Genomic DNA, 25,518 nt, shown 5'->3' with positions numbered 1-25,518 from the left:
CATTACCCATGGTGCTCCACTACACTGCAGAATGCATGAGCATCATGGGAAATGTAGTTCCAAAACATCTGGGGTGCCAAGGTTCGCCATCACTGCACTAGAGTGTCTTCTATTGATATTTGGTCTGCTCTGCATTTCTGAGAAGTCTTCCCGGAAGCATGGTGGCATCACACCCAGTGTTGGAAGACAGAGCTAAGGCAAGTTCTTTAGAGGTAACTCATACTTACAGCAAGAGATTTTCACAGGGTTTATGGGGCCCGGACATTATGGACGGACCTTACACTGTATGGCTTTGATGTCAAATAAGGTATGTTGTGTCTGGACAGGAGCAGATATTAAGGCATGTTAAGACTATAGAACACCTCCTCCTCTCTTCATCTCCAGAACATAGAGGAGGTTCACAGGGGTTAACAGGACAGGCTGATAACATTGCTTGAGATTTCAGTGCGTCAGAGTGCACAGGAAGTTGCAAGCTCATATATGACAGGATAAACACATTTTTACTTATTGAGCAGGGCTTTTTTAGGTATATTTAACAGACTAAAGGGTACAATGGATATAAAAAGTCTACACACCTCTGTAAAACTTCCAAAAAATCAAACCAAGATAAAATCACTTAATATGACCTATAATGTGTGCAATTCAATTAAAGACTACGTGAAATCTTTAAAGGGGGAACAAAATATAATAAAAAATACAATAACATGATTGCATAAACATGCACACCCTTTAAATAGTACTTTATTGAAGCACCTTTTGGGGTAGGAACATGTCACATTTTGCATGGGAATCTTTGTTCACTCTTCTTTGCAAAATTGCTCTAAATCTGTCAGATTGCGAGGGCATCTCCTGTGAACAGACCTCTTCAGAACACCCTACAGATTTTTCATTGGATTCAGGTTCAGGCTCTGAGTGGGCCATTCCGAAACTTTGATCTTTTTCTGGTGAAGCCATTCTTTTGTTGATTTGGAGGTATGTTTTGGGTTATTGTTGTGCCGAAAGGTAAAATTCCTTCTTTGCAGATGCCTGAAGGTTTTGTGCCAAAAATAACTGATATTTGGAACTGTTCATAAGTGTCTCCACCTTGACTAAAGCCCCAGTTCCAGCTGAGGAAAAGCAGCCTCAAAAGCATAATGCTGCCACCACCATGCTTCACTGTGGGTATGGTGTTTTTTGGTGATGCATAGTGTCGGTTTTGCGCCAAACATACTCTTTGCCATTATGGCCAAAAAGTTCAAACTTGGTCTCAGACCATAATACGTGCTTTTGGCAGACTACAAAGTGTAGCCAGGCTTGAGTGCTTTTTTTTTGTAAGGTTTTTTTAGTGCTTTTTTTTTAGTAAGAAAAGGCTTACCGTTACCCCCACAACCCAGACATATGAAGAACACTAGTGATTTCACATGTAGTACACTACCAGTACTTGCCAGAAATACTTGCAACAATGTGGTTTTAGGCCTCTTGGCAGCTTCCTAGACAGATTTTCTTCTTGTTCTTTTTGAGGAACATTCAGTTATTGGTAATGTCGTTTGTTCTTCAGCACTTTCTCCACTTGTTGACAACTGGGTTCCATGGTATATCTAACGCCTTGAAAACTCTCCTGACTGATACCTTCCAACAATAAATCCATTTGAGCTTTGTAAGCTTTTTGCGGACAATGGCTTTTGCTATAAGAGGCCATTGAGTAAATGTAAAGAACAAAAATCCTACTAGAACAGCTGAACTTAAGATGGTTGCAAACCTCAGACATGAAATATAAACAAAGCATATACTTTTATAGTGTGCACTTGTCTCAATTAAAAGCACAAAGTGTAATTTCTGTCTGCTGCTTTGTTCCTCTGAATCACAGTTTTTCTTGACACCAAGAAAAACATGGTGACAGGAGGGGTCTCCAGCAGATTGACAGCTTCCACTTTGTTCCTGTGTGCTGTGTGAAGGGGGGGGGGTTGATGTCTCCTACTTCAGTCTCTTTCATCAGCTCTCAGAGCTCTCCTCAGTGGGTTCTGCAGAGTGTAACTTCGGCTCTCTGCCCCCTTTTTCTGAACTCTAAAGCCCCGTACACACGGTCGGACTTTTGCCCAACCAACTTCAAAATCCGGCACTTTTCGTATTTGTCCGACCGTGTGTACGTTCCATCGGACCAACTTTTTTGGCTTCAATCGGACAAAAAGTTGGGGCTGTGAACGGACCAACTTTCTGTTCCGAAAAGTCCGATTGTGCAAAGTGCGACCGTGTGTACAGCAAACCATCGGACTTTTGGACAAAGTACAAATGCGCATGCTCAGAACCAATGTTAAACTCAACCAACAATAGCAGAAGTTAACCAAAGGGTGGCGGTAAAGAGCAAGTAAAACCACGTGATGTTGGGAAAGTGTTAGAAAAGTTTGCAGAAAAGTCCGAGCGTGTGTATGCTATGGGTGTGATCGGACAAATCAATTAAGACAAAAATCCAAGGGAAATTTTGTTGGATGTCCTACCGTGTGTATGAGCCTTAAGACAAGCTGAATAATTCAGCACTTTGAACAGATGTAGAGAAGAGAAGACTGCAGATAGATATAAGTTATGTAGGAGGATTTGCTTCATCTCGGTGTGTCAACTAGGGATAGTCCCTTCGCTGGGTGTATGGAGAGGTTTTCAACCACTTTAATGAACTCTAGGCATAGCCAGAGACACTTTATTTGATGAGAGGTGATTACTGACTACTATTTAACATCAGTTTGAATGTGATTGGTTAATTCTGAACACATCCACATTAATTCATTTATGAATAACTAATTAACACAATTTTAGAGGATGAAACCACATTATTTTATTTTTATTTATTTCCCCACTAAACAACAATTCCAGTTTGAATTTCATTTAGTTTAACAGATCAGGGAGCTCATAGCCAGTCAGTATTTAATATAAAGAGGTTGTGCTGGACTGCCCTTGTTCTACTGAGAAAGTCTTGGGAGGCGTAATGCGTATATTGTAGGAACAGAGTCAAGTCAGCACATTTTGATGTCACCACTGGGTGGTGTGGAGACCCTGCGGTGAGAAGGCGGTTTACTTTTATGCTATGCGCAGAATATGGCACTAAGAGTGCATTGGTTTGTGAGTGTCCCATTTTAGATTTTATTCAATTGTTTTAAACCATTTTTTTTATGGAGAGCACAATTGGTTTTATTCCTTTTGCATAAGCACATGTCACACGGAGAGGAGGTCGAACGAAAGTGTCAGTCCATGTGTCGGTGCCTGTGATTGTTACTGGGAGCCAGAAGCCAGTTAGAGTATAGCCCTAGAAGGGAAAAAGTGCGTTTGATCTTAACTAGTGATAAAGCTCCAGCCCAGGAAGTGAGGGCATATGGTTCACTGGGTGTTTTGCATGTGACACGTAAGTGATCCATTGAAGAGAAGTCTGGGATATCTGGATACACTGGTGGTTGGCCACATACATATTTAACCACTTGCCTCCCACCATATAGCAATATGACGTCGGCAAAGTAGTTTGGTTATCCTGATCAGACGTCATATCATGTGGTCAGGATAACAAGTCAACGCGCGCCCACGCAGTGCGGCGATCGGAGGTGCTGTGTGTCAGTCTGACACACCACAACTCTGATTGTGGTATGTAGCCTCTAACAGGGGCTTCTTTCCAGCTGATCATCATGTGAACCAGGAAGTGTCGGTAAATGGCTTTCCTTGGTTCACCCTGACAGGGAAAGATGATAGAGAGGGGGGGGGGGGGGTCTGTGCTGATAATCAGCACATTGATTATCAGTGCAGCCCCCATCTGAGGTGCCCATCAGCAGCCAATCAGTGCTCATCACCTGCTAGCCTGTGCCCCACAAAGAATGCCTGTCAGTGCCCATAAAAGTGCCAATCAGTGCCCCATCAGTAATGCGTGTCAGTGGACTTCAGATGCCACTCAGTAATGCGTGTCAGTAGCTTCTCATCAGTGTTGCCTATCTAGTGCCCATCAGTGCCGCCTGTCAGTGCTGTCTTTCCATGTCCATCAGTTTTCTTGTTTCTTTTTTCAAAATTGTTCATAGCAGAGCTGATCAAATACCACCAAAAGAAAGCTCTATTTCTGGGAAGAAAATGATAAAAATTTAGTTTGGGTCCAGTGTTGCATGACTGAGCAATTGTCATTCAAAGTGCGACAGTGCTGAAAGCTGAAAATTGTCCTGGGCAGGAAGGGGGGAAAGTGCCTGGTAGTAAAGTGGTTAAGAACTTTTTTTGTTTCATCATTTGGGACAAATTTATGTAAGAGATGCTGTTTTAGTTGTGTGCTCCATCATTATTGGTATCATGTACAGATCATAGGTCACATAAAAGATGGAAAACAAGTGATTTTTCACATCTCAAAAAACGGGCATTTTTACAGGGGTGCATAGACTTTTTATATCCACTCTATCAACTAGAGAAGCTTACTGTTACACTTTCAAGTAGATGTAAATCCAGTTTCTAAAATCTAAAATAATCTTAAACATGCTGATCCCATTTCAAAAGTAATTTTCATTATTTTAATCTGCAGCTTTTATTAAAATAATACATGGTAATCCTGACATTAAAGTCCTTGTTCAAACACTTATAGGATAACAAAACTTTGTCCCCATATTTAAATGGCTCTTCTATATTGTCATCCTGTCGCATGCACTTCCAGAAGAGGCTATGAGAAGCCCTGTCGATGTTCATCGCAGGCATGTTCCACAGTTGTCACCGTCAGGAAACTCACCCTGAACAAAGACATGCAGCAGGGAGTGCATGCATATAGATATGAAGTGGTTACAAAGGGCTGCAGTAGGCTAGCAGCACCGAGATGCTAAAAAAAAGTTAAGACAGTATTATATATACTTTATAGAGGGTTTAAAGTGATTATAAAGGCTTGTTTGTTATTTATTTAAAAAAATAAAAAAAATAAACATGTTATACTTGCCTCCTCTGTGCAGTTGGTTTTGCACAGAGCAGCCCTGATTCTCCTCTTCTCATGTCTCTCTTTGCTGCTCCTAGTCCCTCCCTTCTTTGAGTGTCCCTCAGCCAGCAGCTTGCTACAGGGGTCACCCAAGCCGAGTCAGAGCTCCGTGTATCCATACAGAGCCCTGACCTGGCCCCTCTCCCTCTCTCCCCTGATTGGCTGACTGCCTTTGATTGACAGCCACGGGAGCTAATAGCGCCACTGCTGTCTCAGCCAATCAGGAGGAGTGTACTGGATGGCTGAGGGGATTGTGGACATCACTAGAGAGGAGCTCAGGTAGGCAATTTGGGGGTTCTTGGGGGGCTGCTACACACAGAAGGCTTTTTTTATGTTATGCATTAAGATAAAAAAAACTTCTGCCTTTACAACTCCTAGTTTAGGAGGGAGACATGATAAATTGCAGAATGCAGATACAGACTGCACTTTCTTTAATATCCATCAAGCTTTATTCCAATAAACTTACAAAGCCAGACCGTGGCACATCACTCACTGCTAGACCCATTCCTACTCCTTTGACGCATTTCTCCCCAATAGGGGTTTAGTCATGATCACATGCATACATACGCACTCCCAGCTGATGGATGATCTGTAAGGCCTCGTACACACGGACGGACTGTCCGATGAAAACGGTCCGCCGGACCGTTTTCATCGGACATATCCGCTGCCGGATTTTGGTCTGATGGTTGTACACACCATCAAACCAAAATCCCCGCGGACAGGATACGCGGTGACGTGGCCGCGCGGCAACGATGACGCGGCAACGTGCGGGACCCTGGAAGGTCAATGCTTCCACGCATGCGTCGAATCACTTCGACGCATGCGAGGGCTTTCGGCCGAGCGGACATGTCCGGTAAGTCGTACAGACGACCGAAATGTCCGACGAACAGGCTTCCAGCGGACATGTTTCTTAGCATGCTAAGAACCATTTGTCCGCTTGAAACCTGTCCGATCCGCCGGAAAATTGTCCGGTCGGACGTACAGACGACCGAACATGTCCGCTGAAACTGGTCTGCGGACCAGTTTCAGCAGACATGTTCGGTCGTGTGTACGAGGCCTAAGACAACCTTGAGCAGTAATATCTTTTTGTATGTTTATCGATAAATGGTTTTGTATTTCAAATAAAACAATTACTTTCCTTATAAGTAAAAGAAATAAAAGAATACATTTGGATGTTGGTCCTCTAGGAAATGGCTACTACATTGGTAGGATTGTGTAGTGATGAGGGTGGTGAACACCCCAGTGTTTGGCTTTCCTTTTTCTCTTAGTCCAGAAGTGTGCACCTCCTTTTCCTTCCCCTTCCCCAGGAACACACACTGTGGGTAGGCAGAAAGGGGAGAGAGCCCAGAAGCTCAAGGCTCAGTCTCTACTCTTCTCAGCATGTCTCTGTAAAAATGACAAGGGGGAGCAGGGACATGTTGAGCAGTGGTAGAGTTGTTAGCTGGCAGAAAGGGGTGTTGGGGTTCAATGTCTGCAAATCTAAGGTAGATGCAAGGGGATTTAGCTGGCATAGGGACAGAGGTCATTAGGATTAGGTTGTATGAAAGCATGGTTAGTTTGGCATTTCTAACACCAATGTGTGGTGTGATGTGTTGCAGTCCCATTCATTTAAAAATATCACCCTGTTGCATAAGTACTATTGGTGCCAAGTGGTCAACTGCAGTGCACAACACGTGTCTAGCATTGTAATGCACTGCATTAAAAAAGCACATGAGTGTTGCCATGCATTGGAAATCATCCTTGAAAAATTAACCTTAAAGCGGAGCTCCGCCGTAAAAAAAAAATATTAAAAGCCAGCAGCTGCGAATACTGCAGCTGCTGACTTTTAATAAATGGACACTTACCTGTCCTGCAGTCCAGCGACGTCGGCAGCAGAAGACGAGCGATCGCTCGTCTCTCGCTGCCCCCACCACCATCCTTGGGGAGGGAATCAGGAAGTGAAGCATTGTGGCTTCACTGCCCGATTCCCCACTGCGCATGCGCGACGCACTTCTTGCAGGTCCCCGCAGAGTGTATTCCTGGAAGTGGGTGCAAATACCTATCGTAACCCCCCTCCCCCTGAAAGGTGCCAAATGGGACACCGGGGCCTGTAAGGTGAGTCTCTTGGAGGCAGATGATGTGCGGGCGACTTTTTTTAATACTGAAAAGACCAGGGATCTCTTCTGGGGTGCATTCAGACCTCTAGTATTCCAGGAGACTATCCTTAGGGGCTTTGTCATTGTAAAACATACAGTAGTAAATAAGCACAAAGTAACATGCATACAAGAATATAAATGACCAGACAGGCCGCGCCACCTGAAGCACATACATGCACATGAGTAAAAAAAGTGCGTGGATCCACCATCAGGACATCATGAGCCAGCAATGAAATAATAAAACACATTAAAAGTCTGCCATAGGCAGCAACCTGAGAAAAAATATAGGAGTCAAAAAGTGCAAAAAGGAACATAGAAAAAAAAAAAGAGAAAAAAACACCAACAAAGTTCCAGAAAGTCTAGATACAATTCCTTGCCCCCCTCCCCGCTCGGCCAACCCCAACATAGCGAGCCTTGGATCTCTGAACTGTAAAACTAAAACCCCCCCTCCTTAAACTGAGGGAGAGCTGTACCGTGGCCTTGCCACTAACTGGTATGGGGGGTGTAGTGGAGTCCAGAGTGACTTCCGAGCAGAATTGTAGGGGTGAAAAGCATCACAGTCCAACAGCGGATGCAGTAGATTGCAGAGTAAACAACCGGCAGAAGTTGTAGGGGGATAGGCCTGTTAATTAAGGAGGAAGTTCAGTCTATTAGGATTAAAGATGACATGGTAATAGTTCTCAGGCATATTGCAGGGAGGCGTACCATACCTTCATAAAAATTCGGATCAGACAGTGCAGTCAAGGCAAATGAGTTCTCCAAAATGGAAGGTTGGACATATCCATAATCCATAATCAGTTCAAGGCAAACAGGGGCCTAGGACCACAGATATTAGGCAGCCCTGTGCCTATCGATCATTGAGCCAGGCCATAGCCTCCTTGGGGTTGTAGAAGTGCGCTTTACCCTCATAAATGATGCGCAGCTTGGCGGGAAAAAGCATGGCGTAGGAAAGGCCCTCCGTAAGCAGGCGGGCCTTCACTGCCGCAAAGGAGGTGCATTGTCGCTGGACATCTGCTGAAAAATCGGGGTACACTGAGATGGTGTTGCCATTGTATTTAAGTGGACCCTGCTCCCGGGCCTGGCCCGGGCCTGGCGCAGAATAGCAACTTTGTCTTGGAAGTTGAGGATCCTTGCTATAATGGATCATGGGGGTGCTCCAGAAGGTGGGGGATGCGGAGGCGTGGGCACGCTCAATGACATGTGAAAAAATGTCCCTCAGCCAATTATATAAGGATTTTCTGGGTGGAAGCCCTCCGTCCTTTCAGGGAAACCAACTAAGCGGAGGTTGTTCCTCCTCGAATGATTTTCCAAATTGTCGATTTTGGCGCAGAGGGCCACCATTTCCCCTGTTAGGTCCCTCACTGTAACAGCTAAGGGGTGGACAATATCCTCAAGGGAGCTGATACGTCCTTTAGCCTCCCCAGCTCTGTCCCTTACATTTTGCACATCTTGCTTCAGGAGAGAAAAGTCCATGCGGACTGATGCAATCTGTGCAGTGAGAGAGGCCTTGCAGTCCTGTATAGCATGCATGATGGTGGCCAGGGTGGGCTCAGCAGGAGGGGAATCAGAGCCTGAACCATCCTCACTGCCTATGGGGTGGCCCGTATTTCACCATGGATGCCAGCCTGGAATGTTCCCACTACCGTGGGGAGTATTTAGCAGTTGATCTGGTACAAATCTGATATAGGATGCCACCCGGAAGACAGAGCTGAAGTCTCACACGTCTGTTCCCTCTGCCATCCGGACACGCCCCCCCCCCCCCCTGCACTATTTTTTCAGTAACAATTTTTAGCTGTAGTGTTTTTTAGCTTTTTTTTGTAGCAAACCTATACTCCCACAAAAGCTTATGGCTCAAAAAAGCTGATAAACATAGAATATCTGCGTTTTTCAGCGTTTTTATGCTTTTATCAGAGTTATGCCGCGTACACATGATTGGACATTCCAACATCAAAACCGTGGATTTTTTTCCGACGGATTGTTCACTCAAACTTGTCTTGCATACGCACAGTCACACAAATGTTCAATGATTCTGAGCATGCGTCAAATTGATTCCGAGCATGCTTAGGATTTTTGTGCGCCGGAATTGGCTACAAACAATCGGAAATTCCGACAGGAACTTTTGTTATCGGAAAAATTGAGAACCAGCTCTCAAACATTTGTTGTCGGAAATTCCGACAGCAAGTGTCCGATGGAGCATACACACGGTCGGATTTTTCGACAACAAGCTCACACCGAACATTTGTTGTCGTAAATTCCAATCGTGTGTACGCAGCATAATGCCCTGTACACACGATCGGTTCTTCTGATGAAAATGGTCCGAACCGATTGTGTGTGGGCCCTATCGTTTTTTTTCCCCCATCGCTGAAAAAAAATAGAACCGGTTTTAAAATTTTCTGATGGGTAAAAACCCGATAGAAAAAAACAATCGTCTGTGGGGAAATCCATCGGTCAAAAATCCACGCATGCTCAGAATCAAGTCGACGCATGCTCGGAAGCATTGAACTTCATTTTTCTCTGCACATCGTTGTGTTTTACGTCACCGCGTTGGACACGATCGGATTTTTAACTGATGGTGTGTAGGCAAGACTGATGAAAGTCAGCTTCATCGGATATCTGATGAAAAAATCCATCGGTCTGTTTTCATCAGATGAACTGATCGTGTGTACAGGGCATTAGAGAGTTTTTTGCAACTGAAAAACTCCCCTTAAAAACCACTAGTTCTTGTTTTTTTTCCAGCCAGAAAACGTCCTTGCAAAAAAAATGCTGATGACAACCTGTGTGCATGGACATATAGGATGACATGCTGGGGAGTTTACTGGCTGCAGAAAAAAAACCTTGAAGCTAAAAACAGCAGCTGTAAAAATGTCCAGTGTGCATGAGGCCTTATACACAAGGTGCTAGGTTTAACCCCTTAGGTTCCACAGTGAGTATAACAAGCACACACCTCCTAACTTTTTAAGATGGGAATGAGGGACACCTATCAGCAAAAGTATGTGGGTACTATGTAGGACACACCCCTTGCCACGCTCCCATTAAAGGAGAATTGTACAAAAAATCAAGATTGATTAAACCCACAAGTGTTTTTTTTTTACCACTACTATTCCATTATATTGGCTTTTGGAATTTACAGATGCAGCAATTTAGAAATCAGATGAAAGGTTTAGAACTGGGAAACACTTTTTGAAAGATAAAAAGTGCATTTTATATACAACTATGTGGATCAGACCAAAATGAGGGACAAATGAGGAGGAATGGAGGGACATTGTTCCAAATCAGGGACAATCCCTTGAAATCAGGGGCAGTTGGAAGCTATGACAAGCATGCTATACTACATATACAGACTGAATTTGCTGTTGTGGGTTTGGTAAGAATTTTAGAAACAGCTGATCGGATTTTTCAGTTGGGCTGAATTAAATATATAGCATGGCTTCAGTGGCAAGTTCTTTAACAACCTGTTCCTTTTTATTATCTTTTACATCCTCTTTAAAGTCACTCTAGTTCCTCTAACACTAGTAGAAGTGGAGATCTAACCCTGATACATAGTTGTTCCTATTTGTGTGTTGTATATTTGAGCTTGTAATACAGAGCTCCGAAGTTACTGTCACTTTAAGACAGAAGAGTGGGAGGGTTCAGAGTAGCTAACAGTCCCTCTTGTGCAGCGTGAAGAAGCATTCCGTATTCCTTGTCATTACAAAGATGAGTTGCCTGTTGCAAAGAACGTATAGAGCTCCAGCACTTCCAACCTGCAGGTAGGGCAGCAGACTCTCGCTTCCTCCTTTTCTGAAACCTTATACTTTTGTCGGTTATGCAAAGCTTGCTTTTCAACCTTTCTTATTTCATCTTGGCAAATTTTCTTAGAATTAGGTGCGAGTAGAAAAAGGTAATATGATAGCAAGTAGAGTGATGTAATAACGTGCGAACAATTAGGTCATTTGTGTTGATAAATGGCGGTTGTTTGCCTTTGGGTACTTAACACATCCTGCCTATTAAATAATACAAACTGTGTTACCAATATCAGCCAATCAGAGCTCTTAGTTTTCTAATCTACAGTTAACTGCTACTACATGGTCTCCCTTTTATAATGTAAAGTGCTGCGTAAACTGTTGGCGCTATATAAATTCTGTATAATAATAACTGAAATCTGAGGGCGGAACATGACAGTGCACCTTGCATGTCTTAAATGAATGTACCTATGTATCAGGACACCTTGTTTCTGTATTCTGAGACCTGCAAAATTCTTGTAGGAAAATGTCATGCAAATTCAGCATCGCTTGTACGAGAAAAGCCAGACATGAAACTAGCCCCAAATAATCTTAGAAGACAATCACTACAAAACACAGGAAACCTCAGCCGCAAGAAGACGCTCACATCGCTGTGATGAACGGCAGTCTAATCAATGTTTGTGTACATGTATTAGCAAGAAAGCCACAACTCTTTTGTACGTGTCAGGGCTAATTTATAGAAACGGAAGGGAAGTGTGCCCATAGCAACCTGTTTGGTATATACGTTTGCCAACAAAATCAGAAATGTCACTTGGTATATAAAGGTAACAGAAATGCTTTACTTTTTTTCAGCTTTTAGCTGCATTGGTTATATATGCGGTAACTACAATTAATTCAATTTAGCAAATCATGTGCAAAACACAGTAACCCAGAAACCATTCGATTTGGGGGGCACATTTGTATACTCTGCTGTTTGAGCTTAGTTATTGAATAAGCATAGTTCTGTAATGTCAGTGCAAGGTATCAATTTTCACTGTACATATGGACTTCCTTTAACAGAATCACTTTAATGCACCCCAGTGTCCTGGAAGAACTGTTATGTAAGGGAATAACTGGAGTATATATTTTGTTCAGACGTGCTGTTCAAGTTGTATAGTTATTATATGTTAGCAAGTATGACTTGCTTCGAAGGTTCTCTGGATTGCTTGTGTTTGGCTCCAAATGTAATTTTTTTTTTTTGGCAACCCACTTGTCATTGTGCCATTGTTCTGAAATGTAGAATAAATGTGATTCCAGATATGAACTAGTAGTGAATGCATTATATTCTAACATGTGTGTCTTAAATTGCTCTTTTTTAGCCTGTATAAAGCTGGGTTAGTCATCTGTAGGATGTTTATAAATGTCTAAGTAAACTGGACAGAAAGGTGTTCTTTTTCTAATGAGTCATATCTCTCTCTTTTTTATTTTTTTGTTTACTTGCAACTTAAAGGAGAAGTATGGGTTTGGTTTTTTGGTTTCCCCCATTATACTTACCTAAGGACCGTCTCTGCTCTGAGAACCGAGTGATCAAACACCGCCGATGGCTCGGTTCTCTCAGCTCCCCGAGCAGAGAGATGCTGCCTGTCAATCAGCAGCTCTCCTGCTCTGCTCCTCCACGCTCACTGGAGTGCTGAGCTGTGGAGGGGCGGGGAGCATCCATCTCAGCGACTCGCTGAGAAGCTGAGACAGCCATTAGTCCAGGCACCTGGCGGATCCAGACTCCCAGAGTCAGGATGACACGGTGCCTGGACTTATCTGCGTGACATCAGCAGAGAGCGGACTTCAGACCGCTCTCTCCTGAAAACGGGTCACAGGAGTGCAAAACGAATTGCACTCCTGTGATCCATAGTTTAAAGGCAAAAGAAAATTTTTGTATGCCTACTCTGTTGCTGATAAAATAGTGAACATACCTAATGGCCCGTACACACGATCTGAAAATTGTACGAAAAACACCGCTTTTAAAGCGATCGTACCATAATCTGATCGTTAGTACACAGCTTTCAATAGCTGATCCCGGCAGTTCATCTGATATTATCCAATCAGGCAAGCGCAAAAAGAATTCTCGTATGATACCTGATCGTACGATTTTCGTTTAATCAGTACAGTTGTCCGAAAATACAAATACACTACAATACATTACATTACTTCCGAATTTTTATTCTGGTGTACGAGAATTTTCATAGCTTTAGTAACCTATTCCATTTCTACTTGCGACTAGCAAGCAAAAAAAAAGTCAGACGAATTCTTGTCCGATTTTCTGATTGTTTGTACGAGTCATAAGACTGTTCTGCTAATGAGGTTTCAGGATGAGCAGGTGTCAGAGTGCAATTTATTGTACTTTTTTTTTTTTTTTAAACAAAACATACATTTTAAGAAGATTGCCCTTCATTGAATCTTTACAACTTCCTCCCATGTTATCTGTAACTTAAAGTGGTTGTAAACCCGAAGAAAAAACAAAACAAACCCTATAAGACAAAAGGCATAATGAGCATTGCATACTATCTCATTATGAAATACTTACCTTAGAGCAATGCTGTTGCAGCGGTCCCCATACACCGCTGTGACTGGTGACATGTCTCCCAGAGTTATTTCCAGTCACGGCACGAGCTAACCGTTTCTTTAGTGCTCATGCGCAAATGACTTTGGAGCAACCGTATATGGTAAATATTCTAAACGTGCAGGTTTAGGAGATATTTTCAGTACCTAGAGGTAAGCCTTATTATAGGCTAACCTCTAGGTACAAGTGGTGTAACATGATTTACAACCACTTTAAGGGCCACTTGGGAATCATACCTTTCTGTGCAATTTCAGCCAAATCCTTTTGAAAGGGTGGAAATCTCACTGCACTACACCAAAAGTAGTACATGCACTACTTTTAGAAACTCACTGCAACCACATCGCATGCTACTTTTTGTACCATGCAATCCAGTGCGGTTAAAACGCACTGCGTTTGTGACCTGCATTTGTTTATTTATTACAGGCACTTATATAGTGCTATCAATTTACACAGTGCTTTGCATATACATATTGTACATTCACATCAGTCCCTGCCCTCCAGTAGCTTACAATCTAAGGTCCCTAACTCCCATACATTCACATACTAGGGCCAGCTTGGACAGGAGCCAATTAACCTATCATCATATCTTTTTAGTGTTGGATTGAAGTACCCGGAGGAAGCCCATGCAGGCACAGGGAGAACATTCAGGTTGTGTTATGGTTGGGATTTGAACCGACAACACTATTGCTGCCAGGCAGAAAATCTAACTACTCAGCCACTTTGCTGAAGTATCATTAAACTTAATATTGACATACACTGCAGGTTGCAACTGCAGTGTGTTTAGAATGTGGTTCGGGAGATGTTTTCTGGTGTGAATAGGTCCGAAGACAGGCCTGGGGAAGTAATAACACCAAACAGTGCAAAGCATGTTTATCATTGTTCCCTCTCTTGTGTACTTATACTAAGTGGGGCACATTAAAAAATTTTATTTTTCCTTCCTTTACAAACTCCCTACATAATTTTCCTTTGTAGGGAGCATAAAGTTATCACTTGTATCACTGACTAGTGTACAGGCCATGGGTGATCACTACCAGAAGCCTTTAGGGGTGTTTTCTTCAGTTAAGATGGGTTTAAAGTTGTTGTAAAAGCAGAAGGTTTTTTATCTGAATACATTCTATGCATTAAGATAAAAAACCTCCTGTGTGCAGCAGCCCCCTCTAATACTTACCTGTGCCCCATATAGATCCAGCAATGTTGCAAGAGAGACTCGACTGTCCAGGACGCCCCTCCTCATTGGCTGAGACAGCAGCGCGGCACCATTGGCTTCCACTGCTGTCAATCAAAGTGAGAATGGGCACTGGGGGCCAGGCCGCGGCTCGATGTCTAAGGCCCCGTACACACGAGAGGATCCATCCGCTGGAATTGATCCACGGACCGGCTCCAGCGGACAGACCCCCTGGTGTGTACAATCCAGCGGATCTGTTTCCGCGGATTTTTATCCCCTGGGATGGATTTCCAGCGGATAAAAATTTTAAGACATGCTTTAAAATCTATCCGCTTGAATCCATCCCAACGGATTGATCCGCTGGTCTGTACAGACTCACCGGATCAATCCGTCCGAATGAATCCCCCGCATGCGTCGTAATGATTCGACGCATGCGTGGAATTCCTTATATGACAGCGTCGCGCACGTCGCCGCGTCATCATCGCGGCGACGGCGCGACACGTCATCGCGATGGGATTTCAGCGCGGATTTAGGTCCGATGGTGAGTACACTCCATCGGATCAAAATCCTCGCAAATCCTCGAGAGGATTTATCCGCGGAAACGGTCCGGTGGACCGTATCCACGGATAAATCCTCTCGTGTGTACCAGGCCTAAGGGGTTAGGGCTTGGCTCGGGTAACCCCATAGCAAGCTGCTTGCTGTGTGAGGAACTCAACAGGAGGGAGGGGCCAGAAGCACCGAAGAGGCACCCGAGAAGAGGAAGATTGAGTCTGCTCTGTGAAAAACCACTGCACAGAGCAGGCAAGTATAACATGTTATTTTTAAGGGGGAAAAATAAATGAGACCTTATCATCACTTTAAGCATGCCTTCTGTTCCTCTCTCTAACTTGGTCATCTTCATTTTTTGCTTGAAGTTAAAGCCCAGCTCTGAGCACTAAAAAAAATGATGCTTGCAGTGCAGCCCTCCTCATTCACCCAGCAGAGGTTTAATGCTTGCTTTTGTCTAGATATAGAGAAATTTGTTGTAATACTCATCTTATTCCTCACTCCAGCAGGCTTCCTCCAGCGGTGAAACCGGTCCCATGGTTAGACTCCTGCCTCCTATTTATACACTGTAGGGTTAATGGCAAAGTTAATAGCAACCTGGAACACCAAAGGGAGAAAAGGAGAGTACCTTAGATTGTAAGCTCCTTGAGGGTAGGGACTGAAGTGAATGTAAAGTGCCGCGTAAATTGACGGCGCTATAGAAGTACCTGAAATAAATATATACAATAAATACTGGAGTTGGCTGTTGGGATAAGGCAAGTAATGCTGATTCTCATCACTCCCAGACTTAGCAAGCTATTAATCCTTGCAGTGCATGGAGAAGTTTATGCCACTGCAAGTTTTTTTCCCCTTTACAACCTGGAGTTGGGCTTTAAACTCCAGCTAAATAATAGTCGTATTATCGTATGTTTAAAGCTTAAAACAGAGTTCCACCCAAAAGTGGAAGCTCAGCTTACCTGCTTCCTCCCCCCCCCGGTGCCACATTTGCCACCTTTCGAGGGGGAGTGGAGAGCGCCTACCTATAAAAAACAGGTACTCGCTCCTACTTCCATGTAGGGGTGCCGCAGCGACCTACGCCATTTACAGCCACTCCTCCTTCCCCCCTGCTACCTTCTGGGAGGCACACACAGGTCCGAGAAGACAGCGGGGGACAAAAAGCGCAGCATAACTCGCGCATGCGCAGCAGGAATCAGGCTGTAAAACCACAAGGTTTCATTTCCTGTTTCCCTTAGTAAGGGTGCCGGCGCCTGCTCCCAAAGCCGATGTACGGGTCGGCTTTGGGTGCCGACATCGCAAGCTCCCTAGATAGATAAATGTCATTATATAAAAGTCATCAGCTACAGTATGTGTAGCTGCTGACATTCATTTTTTTTTTAATACAGGCTGGAACTCCGAAATAAACAAATATTGTCTAAATACAAAAAGCATGCATATTCGTACTTGAATCTTGGTGTGCGTTGTGTCTTTCTTTCAGATCTGCGTAGTAATTTAAAGTAAAGTTTTCCTTTGTGCCAGAATCTAGACTAGACACTGCTGCTCTCCCTCCATATGCACAATGACTGGTCTTGCATCCACCCTGTCCTCTAGTTCTCTGCAGATAGCCTGTAGTGGATGAACCTTATGCATCCCTCCCACGGCTTTGCTTAAGCTATGTGTAGCTCAGTGAAGTCACTACTACTTTTATAAGGTAATAACTTGGTCTCCAAAGGCATTCAGTGCACAAAAAGAGGTTTTATTTCCTTTGTGGCCTGTTGAGGAATAATAACTAAATTAAATATTTTTTGCCCGAATTTCAGCATTAATCTTAAATGAGTTACTTGTAAGAAAAGAATTCCAGTTCATTCTCACCTTGGAACCCCTATAGTATTTGTGCAGAGCCTTAGACTAAACTTGCTTCCACTGTCAAATGTTAGTGGTCAAGAGTTATAGCCTTTGTGTAGGCATGCTGGTGGCATCAGATTTCTATGGACGATACTTAAAAGTTGTTTAACTAGATTGGCAGGCTCAATGTGATCCAGTTCATTGTGTCTAGGCATATTTGACATCGTGAAGTTAAACTACAAACATATGCCCTGATGAAAGTTCATACCTATGTGTTAATTATTGTTTGTTAGATTGTTTGCCATTTCTGAGTTGCGATACATAAACATTTATTTTTGTGCCTTTCTATCCACTTTTCTCAGTCCGATGCTATTTCTTTCTCCACCCATTAGCTTTTCTCTTCCTGGCATTTTTATGTCCTGTCCACCATAAGGTCATAAACATGGTTAATTGGTATCAGGCCCAGGACCATTAACAAAGACAAACACTCCCTGCCATTACTCCAAGGAAAATACAGCTAAAGGACCGTCCTTGTTAAAAGGCTACTCTACCAGTTACAGTTACGCAACCTTTGCATGCAACTGCCAAGAAAACAGTCGGCTTTTACAAGATTGTCTATCGGCTTTACCATTTGATTGAATGCGATATAAGAAATCCATAACAACACAACAAATATTTCAGGCTGCTTTTTTCCAGGGCTTATTTGCATGTCGATGATCATACATCATTGGAATAGGAATACTTTCTGCATTAGAGTTCTGGAGAAATGTTCAGAATAGAGAAATCCCACAGAGACTAAGAAAAAGACTACTCCCTGTTAACTCCATCATTGTTACAATAGTAGAGTATATAATAGTACACAGCTGCTTGAAAAAAAAAAAAGGATATGTAGTATAAGACAATATTTATGTTATGCACATTTGCCATCCTCTCCCCAATTTACAATTTTCTGGCTATGCACAGGGTGAGAACACTTTCTGGACAACAGTTGCACATTGACTACAACTAATTTTCTGGAACTGCTTTCCCTATATTTAATATTATTACATTTATTCCATAATAATATGACTAAATTGTAATTTAAACCCAAGAACAAACTGTAACATATTGGAGCTTCCAAATTCTTAGATGTGGTGGCTGTCACAGACTGGCAGACTACAGTTGGAGAGAGCCTTATCTGGACCAAGGCTGGGTTCACTGAGCAGCAGAGTCTAAAGCCTCGTACACATGATCGGATTTCCATCGGACAAAGCGTAGGACTTTTGTCCAAAGGGCGTTGGCCGCAAACTTGTATTGCATATAAAAGGCAAAGAATTGTCGGCCAACAAACAGTGAACTATGTGGTTTTTCAGCTCTTTAGCGCCACCCTTTGAGCAACTTCTGCTAATGTTGTTTTAAGGTTAGCATTGCTTCTGAGCATGCGTGTTTGTACTTTGGAGTGTTGTCAGAAGGACTACACAATCGGATAATCCGACAACACACATTTGTTGGCGGAAATATGAAAGCCTGCTATCCCATATTTGTCCGCAGAAAATCCGACAACAATTGTCTGATGGAGCATACAAACGGTTGGATTTTCCGACAACAGCCTCCCTTTACACAATTCCTGTCGGAAAATCCTATCATGTGTACGGGACTTAAGCAACAAGGCGATCTTCTTGAGAACTCATGATGATGGAGATGGGTTGGCTGCTTCCCACTCCCAGGTCACTACCCCAGCTACTACCAGGCTAGGCAAGGTAAGCAGGAGACTTGGGCAGGGTGGCAGCCACTGGAATGACAAACGATGGATCAGTATCACACACAGGCTATGAGGGACTGACTAAAGCACAGCATACAAGGGTATGAAAATTGTATGGTGTACAAGATTTCCCAAAATGGGTTAAGGCTCAGCGTACAGAATTTTCAGGGATAGATAAGCAGAGTGGTACTTTCAAGGACATGGTAGTGTTCAGCATGCAGAATTTATAGTGACAGGTATACATAGTGCACAGAAAAACTGCCAGAGACACGGTACTGCTCAGCAGGCAGGATTTCTAGGGGCAGGTAAGCAGAGCAAACAGCGGGACTCCCAGGGACAAGGAGTCACAAAGTACAGGGTTTGTGAACAAATGTTGTTCGGGTAAGGATGGCTGATCTGAGCATAGCATTAAATTGATTGATAGACTGGGAGGTCTCATATCAAACAGCAGGTGAAATTCGGCAGCGCCTAAGGCTCCAAGACCAAAGAAAGAGTCTGATAAGAACAGACCATTAGTTCAAGTGGAAGTTCACCCTTCTAAACAACATTCTTTTAAACAAAGGGGCTCAGTCAGTCTAAAAACATTCCGCTGTTAAAAAAAATTAGAAACGTTTCCATACATGTGAAACAGGCACTTCCTGGTCTATGTGCAGTGGGGCTGGGCGTGTGTCTCTGTGCTAGCTTTGCCGCAATGCTTCCTGGGTTTACAGCGTCACGCTGCCCAGGAAAGAATTCACAACCCCCTAACTCCAAATCGCGCGTTATTTCTGCTCGTCACATGACTCTTGAAGCCAGTCATGTGACGAGGGCGAATAGAAAAAAATCGCTATTGTGTTTACTGTGAAGGGGGCGAGTCCTTTTCAGGACGCTGCGCCGTTGTCACAGCAACTGTGCAGTGTTGACGGCGCGGCTCGCCGTCAACACTGCGCAGACACGGGATAGAGCGGTGAATGCTGGGACTACAGCATTCGCCGCATCCCGGAAGAAACTGACGTTGGGCTTCAGACTGCCCAGAAGTAAGATGGAAACGTCCATCTCTAAGTTATCTAAAATATTATTTTTGGACAATTCGGAATGCTGGCGCCTAGATTCCTGGAAGGGGTGAGTACATTATTGCATATGTACACAGCGGGAGTAAGGATTTTTAAAAAAAAAAAGGATTTCGGCGGAACCACCCCTTTAATGGACCACAGGTAACAGTTTCAGCTTTGCAGCCATGGCATGATCGGAACAGTCCATATATTTTTGGGACTAGAATGCAACACATCAGCTTTACAGCTGATTGGGACAGTGGCTGCATTAGTTTTATTTTTTTCATGCATTTTTAACCCCTATTTTTACTTAGTGATTGCCAGGAACAAATATCGTGTCCCAGGATGACAAAAACTTTTTTGGCCCTACTCCTCCTATGGATCACAGAAGTGCAGTTTGCTCTGCACTCTTGTTTTGGCAAAGAAAATATTGTGTTCTAACAGGGGATGGGTGTTGACACTGGGACAAGACAGTGATTATTCCTATAGACTATAGCCACTGTCAATCGAATGCCGAAAATCTGACATGCTGGTTGAACCCAAGTCAATCAATGGATTGGTGCATTCAGCTTGCCCATAGTTTCCAATCTTGACCGGTCCCTGCTGAACTGGCCAAGTTTTGAACCATCTATGGCTGGCTTTACCGGCTTTACTCCTCTTTGCACTCTGTTTTTAAGAAGTATAATTGATGATCACAATTTTTGGTGGTTAATGACAACTAGTCACAGGCTCCTTCTTATTATTCTAGGGGCCGCCTGTGGTAAAATGTAAAAAGAGGTGCTATGGGCAACAAGAACAATTATTCTTTCCTTCCATTTTGAATAATTGTTTGTGGACTGGCTAAGTAGGTAGCCTGCCTTGGTGTGTTGGAGTCCTTGGCTTGATTCCTACAGTCTCTTGCCTATATTTGCATGAGTGTCCGTTGGGTGCTTAAAGCCTAGTACACACAAGTTTTTTTTTTTTATTCAACCCAGTAGGGCTAAATTAAACAAAAAAAAACTGACAGCTCAGGAGGAGTCGCTGTACTAACCATTGGATGTCAGTACATCAATTTCCCCCGCTGTTCTATTGTGTTTTAAAAGGGGGAAAGCCCCCCGCCAGAAAACTCCAGTCAGCGCTAAACCGGAGCCAATCGGCAGACCTTTTTCAGTAATGCCGCTTCGACAGAAGCCGTCCCATGTGTCCTAGGCTTAAAGCGTTTGTTAACCTAAAAAAATATATAATAATCCTGTTCCCTTAAAGCATGTTATACAGCACAGTGCTTGTGCTGAGTAAATTGGCCCCTTGTAACACCTAAAAAACCTAGCTGATCCTGCCTGGCTATACCCTCCCCTCTGTAAACTGACCATGGTATATAATGGCTGCTGAGCCCTGACACAGTGGTCAGTTTACATGCCTCAGTCAGCTGTAGCTCTCCTGTCTCTTCTGTGCTCTCTTCCGTCCTCTCCCCTCTCTGCCTGTCTGCTCCTGTGTCAGTGCCAGCCCCTCTACCCAACTGCTGCTGAAGTTTCAGTTAAAGATTTATACCATTCTACCTGTTTAATACTCCTATGTGCCCCTGTGCCTGTGTTTTATAAAAATAAGCTGTTCTCAGAGCGCCAATCACGTGACCCGCCGTCTGACATCAGTGGGGAATCCTCGGCCCCACCCGCTTCAGCTGTCAGGAGGAGAGAGGCGGCGGGTCACGTGAGTGGTGACCGGCGCTTTGAGAACTTGTAAAGAATGGCTTATTTTTATAAAACACATAAGAGTATTAAACAGACAGGATGGTATAAACAGCATGAAGTGTCTTAAAGGGGTGCTAAAGGAAAAACATTTTTTTCATAATAAGCATCCTTTACCTGCAGACATTCCTCTTATAAGTGTAAACATTATTATTATTATTATTATTACTATTATTATTATTATTTTCACTTCCTCATTGTTCGTTTTTGCTCAGAAGTTGTTCTATTTCTTCTCTGTTCAACTTCCTGCTTGTCTGATTGTTACTCGCCACCGTGATGAGAGGCTTTACTGCGGTGGTCAGTGACGTGCTCATCCCCTCCTGGGAACTACAGCTGTGCGGCAGGACGCTCTCTACATGTTAGAGACTTCAAGGAGGTGTGAATTACTGGGCGTGCCGCAATGCATACTGGGAAATGTAGTTCTTACATGAATGAGCACCGCAAACCAGGAAGTGAATGAGAGAACAGAAACTAGAATGCCGGAGGTGATATAGATGAAGGAATTTAATAGGTATTTACTTGTTTTTTTTAACAGAATCATTACACTATTCTGTCTACCTTGCAGACATTAATTTTAGCAAAAACATTTTTTTCCTTTACAACTCCTTTTAACAACCACTTTAAGAAGCATAGCATACTCGCAATTATTTGCCATCCATGTTAGCCTTTTTGATTTGTATGTTTGCATTTAAAACTAAGGTATCCTTTGTAAAGCTTTCTGGGGCAGGTTAAATGATATTGTTTTGTCATCTGTAAGTGCTACATATTGCAGTTTTACTGTGTAACCACAACAAATAGGTTACACGGGTCCCAATGACTTTTACTTTATTTGAAATACAAAACATGTATGCTTTTTAAAATGACGCAGCTTTTTATTCCACTGTCTGTCATGAAGGGCCAACTTATAAAGCAGTGGTACAGCTTACCATTGCCCTACCGCTGCTTTAGAACTAAAATACCACACATCAAGAAAGGCAATATGCTTTATAGATGTGCTTAGTGTACCACCAGCTACAAGACTCTAGCCGACGGGATGCTATTAAAATTAACAGAGTGTTTAAATAAATAAAGCAATTAAAAAAAGGAAGGAAAGCCCAGCCATGTGACCTGTCAAAGTCACATGACTGACGCTCTCTCCTATAATCATAGAGCTCCTTCTGCTGTGTTAAGCAAATAGAACTCCATGGGGCTCTATGATGTACATACATTGCTGTTTGATACTGCACATGCACTCAGAAGACTTTTTCCACACAAAGGTGGGGCCCATATGTAGTAATGCTGTTAAACTTTTAGTAGGCAAGCACTGGAAAAATTTCAGACGTTTGAGTATAAGAGGTGGTCTCTGGTTACAAGATCGAGTTTCTCTCAGTTTTCCTTACTTTGGTATGTTTTTACCCGTTCTGCTGTTTGTGGTGTCCATCTGTCCCCCTCATATGGGGACTGCTTGTGTCACACATTTAAAGGATCTCCCAATAAATGCTGAAATAAAATTATATTTTTTTTATTATTAAAAAAAAAAAAAAAACGTTTTCTTTAGTAGATTTTTGGTGGACACGTCACCCTTCTTTTTAGGGTGTCCCTTCTTCTTTCAGCCTGTTGCTTCTTTATTTATTTTTAATGAATGGATGTTTAACCTCTTTAAGCCCAGCCCCGGCATCCAGTTACTAGGATCTATGGGCCTGATCCACAAAAGGGATACGCCGGCGTATCTACTGATACGCCGTTGTATCCCTGTTTCTATCTATGGAACTGATCCACAGAATCAGTTTCTCATAGATAGGCAGAAGATCCGACATGTGTAAGGGACTTACACTGTCGGATCTTAGGATGCAGTACCGCGGCCGCCGCTGGGGGCATTTCTCGTCGAAATCCAGCGTCGGGTATGCAAATTAGCACTTACGGAGATCCATGAAGCGGTTTCCCTTCGTGAAGTCTCCGTAAGTTGTTAGTTTGCAAACGCAAAATTAGGTAGTGTAAAGTTAGTACACCATGTAAAAGTAGACCCTTCTTTCCCGCGACGCTGTCAAATTTTTTTTTACATTTTTTTTTCCCGCCGCATCTCTTTTTTTTCACGACGCAACTTTTTTTACCCGGCGCGATTCACAAAACTCGGCGTAACGTAATTCCGCCTAATGCACGTTGGGAAAATCGCGTCGGGAGCATGCGCAGTACGTTCGGCGGCGGGAGTGCGCCTAATTTAAATCGGACTCGCCCCATTAGATTGGGCACGCCTTGCGCCGGCCGGATTTAAGTTACACCGCAGAAAATATCTAGGTAAGTGCTTTGTGGATCGGGCACTTAGGTAGAAATTTTCCGGCGGTATAACTTAAATCCGAATATTTAAGTTACACCCGCTGGCTGTGGATCTGGCCCTATATGCCTAGGAAGCAAGAAGGATAGGCAGACATGTGAGCACTGATTGGCTGTCTCAGTGGTTACATGATTGGGAGCTGGCTACCAATTGCTAGTGGGGAGCGAGAGCAGTCTTTGACAGCTTGGTCTCTATGCTGGCAATGTGCAATGACCACGCTCTCCACACAGAAACATCAGCTGCCCAGTGATGGATATGTGTGGCTTGTGGGCGTTGGAGCGGGTGACAACAAGTTAAGTAGGGTGCAGAGTTTGTTTAGTGATTGCTATTACTGAACTTTCTGGGCGTATGCAGAGGTATAGCCACTAGGGGGCTGGCTACTTTTGAATTGCATGGTGTCCAACCTTGTAAAGGTGGCAGCATACCCACACCTAAAGGATTACGTGGCTGTGCCCCCAAATGAACTACTGAAGGAAATAATATTATGGCGAGTACAAAAATTCTATGTTAAGAGGATTTACCTTTATTCTTTTGGCCTTGGAGACTCAGCAGGAAGTGGGAGGAAACCTCTATAAAGTTAGAGAAAATCCCATCGTAGACCGTTGTAAAAGAACGAGTGTCTATGTTTTATTTCCCATTTGTTCTTGTGACAGCTGTAAACTTTTGTATTGCCTAGAAAAGTTTTGGCTTTGCATTATATATATATATATATATATATATATATATATATATATATATATATATATATATATATACACACACACACACACACACACACACACACACACACACACACACACACACACACACACACACACACATACATACATACATACATACACACACACCATGTCCTTGAAAGTACCACCCTGCTTATCTATCCCTGAAAATTCTTTATACTTTGCCTTAACCCATTTTTGGAAGTTGTTTACTCCATACAATTTTCATACCCCTGTATGCTGTGCTTTAGTCAGTCCCTCATAGCTGTGTGTGATACTGATCAATCGCTTGTCATTCCAGTGGCTGGCACCCTGCCCAAGTCTCCTGCTCACCTTGCCTAGCCTGGTAGTAGCTGGGGTAGTGACCTGGGAGCAGGAAGCAGCCAACCCATCTACACCATCATGAGTTCTGAAGTAGATCGCCTTGTTTCTTAAGGCCTGTGCACATGATCAGATTTTCTGATGGGAATTGTGTGATGGCAGGGTTTTGTCGGATAATACTGACCGTTTGTACGCTCCATCGGACAATTGTTGACGGAATTTCCGACAACAAATGTGGGAAAGCATGCTTTAAAATTTTCCGACAACAAATGTGTCTTGGGGAAGAGGGGAAAATGAAAAATGGGACAAATGTGTCTTGTTGGATTTTCTGATTGTGTGTACACAAGTCCATCAGAAAAATTATCTAAAGTACAAACACGCATGCTCAGAAGCAATGCTCAACATAGCACAACATCACAACAGCAGCAGTTGCCCAAAGGGTGGTGCTAAAGAGCAGAAAAACCATGTAGTTTCGTATTTGTTGGATGACAAAGGTATGCCGTCTGTAAGCAGAACAATTTCACGGCCAACGCCCATCGCACAAAATTCTCTGGATCCGATCGTGTGTATGAGGCTTTAGTGCTTAGACAAATGAACTGAGCAACTTTGAGAGGTTTCTGTATTGCCATTACCTCAGCCTTTTTTTGAACCACTGTTGGCTTTGCATCCTTCAGTCCTGAAAAGCTCATGGCTCCAAAGGAAACTAGCAACAGTACTGTATTTCCTCAGTTTACA

General features: G+C 43.2%; 1 protein-coding gene across 5 annotated transcripts in view; it reads left to right on the top strand.

Moving 5' to 3' along the window:
• NAV1 (neuron navigator 1) overlaps positions 1–25,518 on the top strand; it is a 282,057-nt gene that overhangs the window by 125,664 nt on the left and 130,875 nt on the right. The window contains exon 1 of one of the 5 annotated variants that reach the window (XM_040337724.1): positions 10,393–10,835. The exons of the other annotated variants lie outside the window; for them this stretch is intronic. Coding sequence (XP_040193658.1) covers positions 10,783–10,835 — 53 coding nt within the window. The 5' untranslated portion in view covers positions 10,393–10,782. Of the gene's footprint in view, positions 1–10,392; positions 10,836–25,518 lie in introns of those variants that run through there. 5 annotated transcript variants of the gene reach the window in all.

Source organism: Rana temporaria, chromosome 2 (genome assembly GCF_905171775.1).
Source record: "Rana temporaria chromosome 2, aRanTem1.1, whole genome shotgun sequence".
In the NCBI taxonomy this organism is placed as follows: domain Eukaryota; kingdom Metazoa; phylum Chordata; class Amphibia; order Anura; family Ranidae; genus Rana; species Rana temporaria.
Note: the sequence above shows the minus strand (reverse complement) of the source record. Positions and strands in the feature narration are given on the sequence as shown.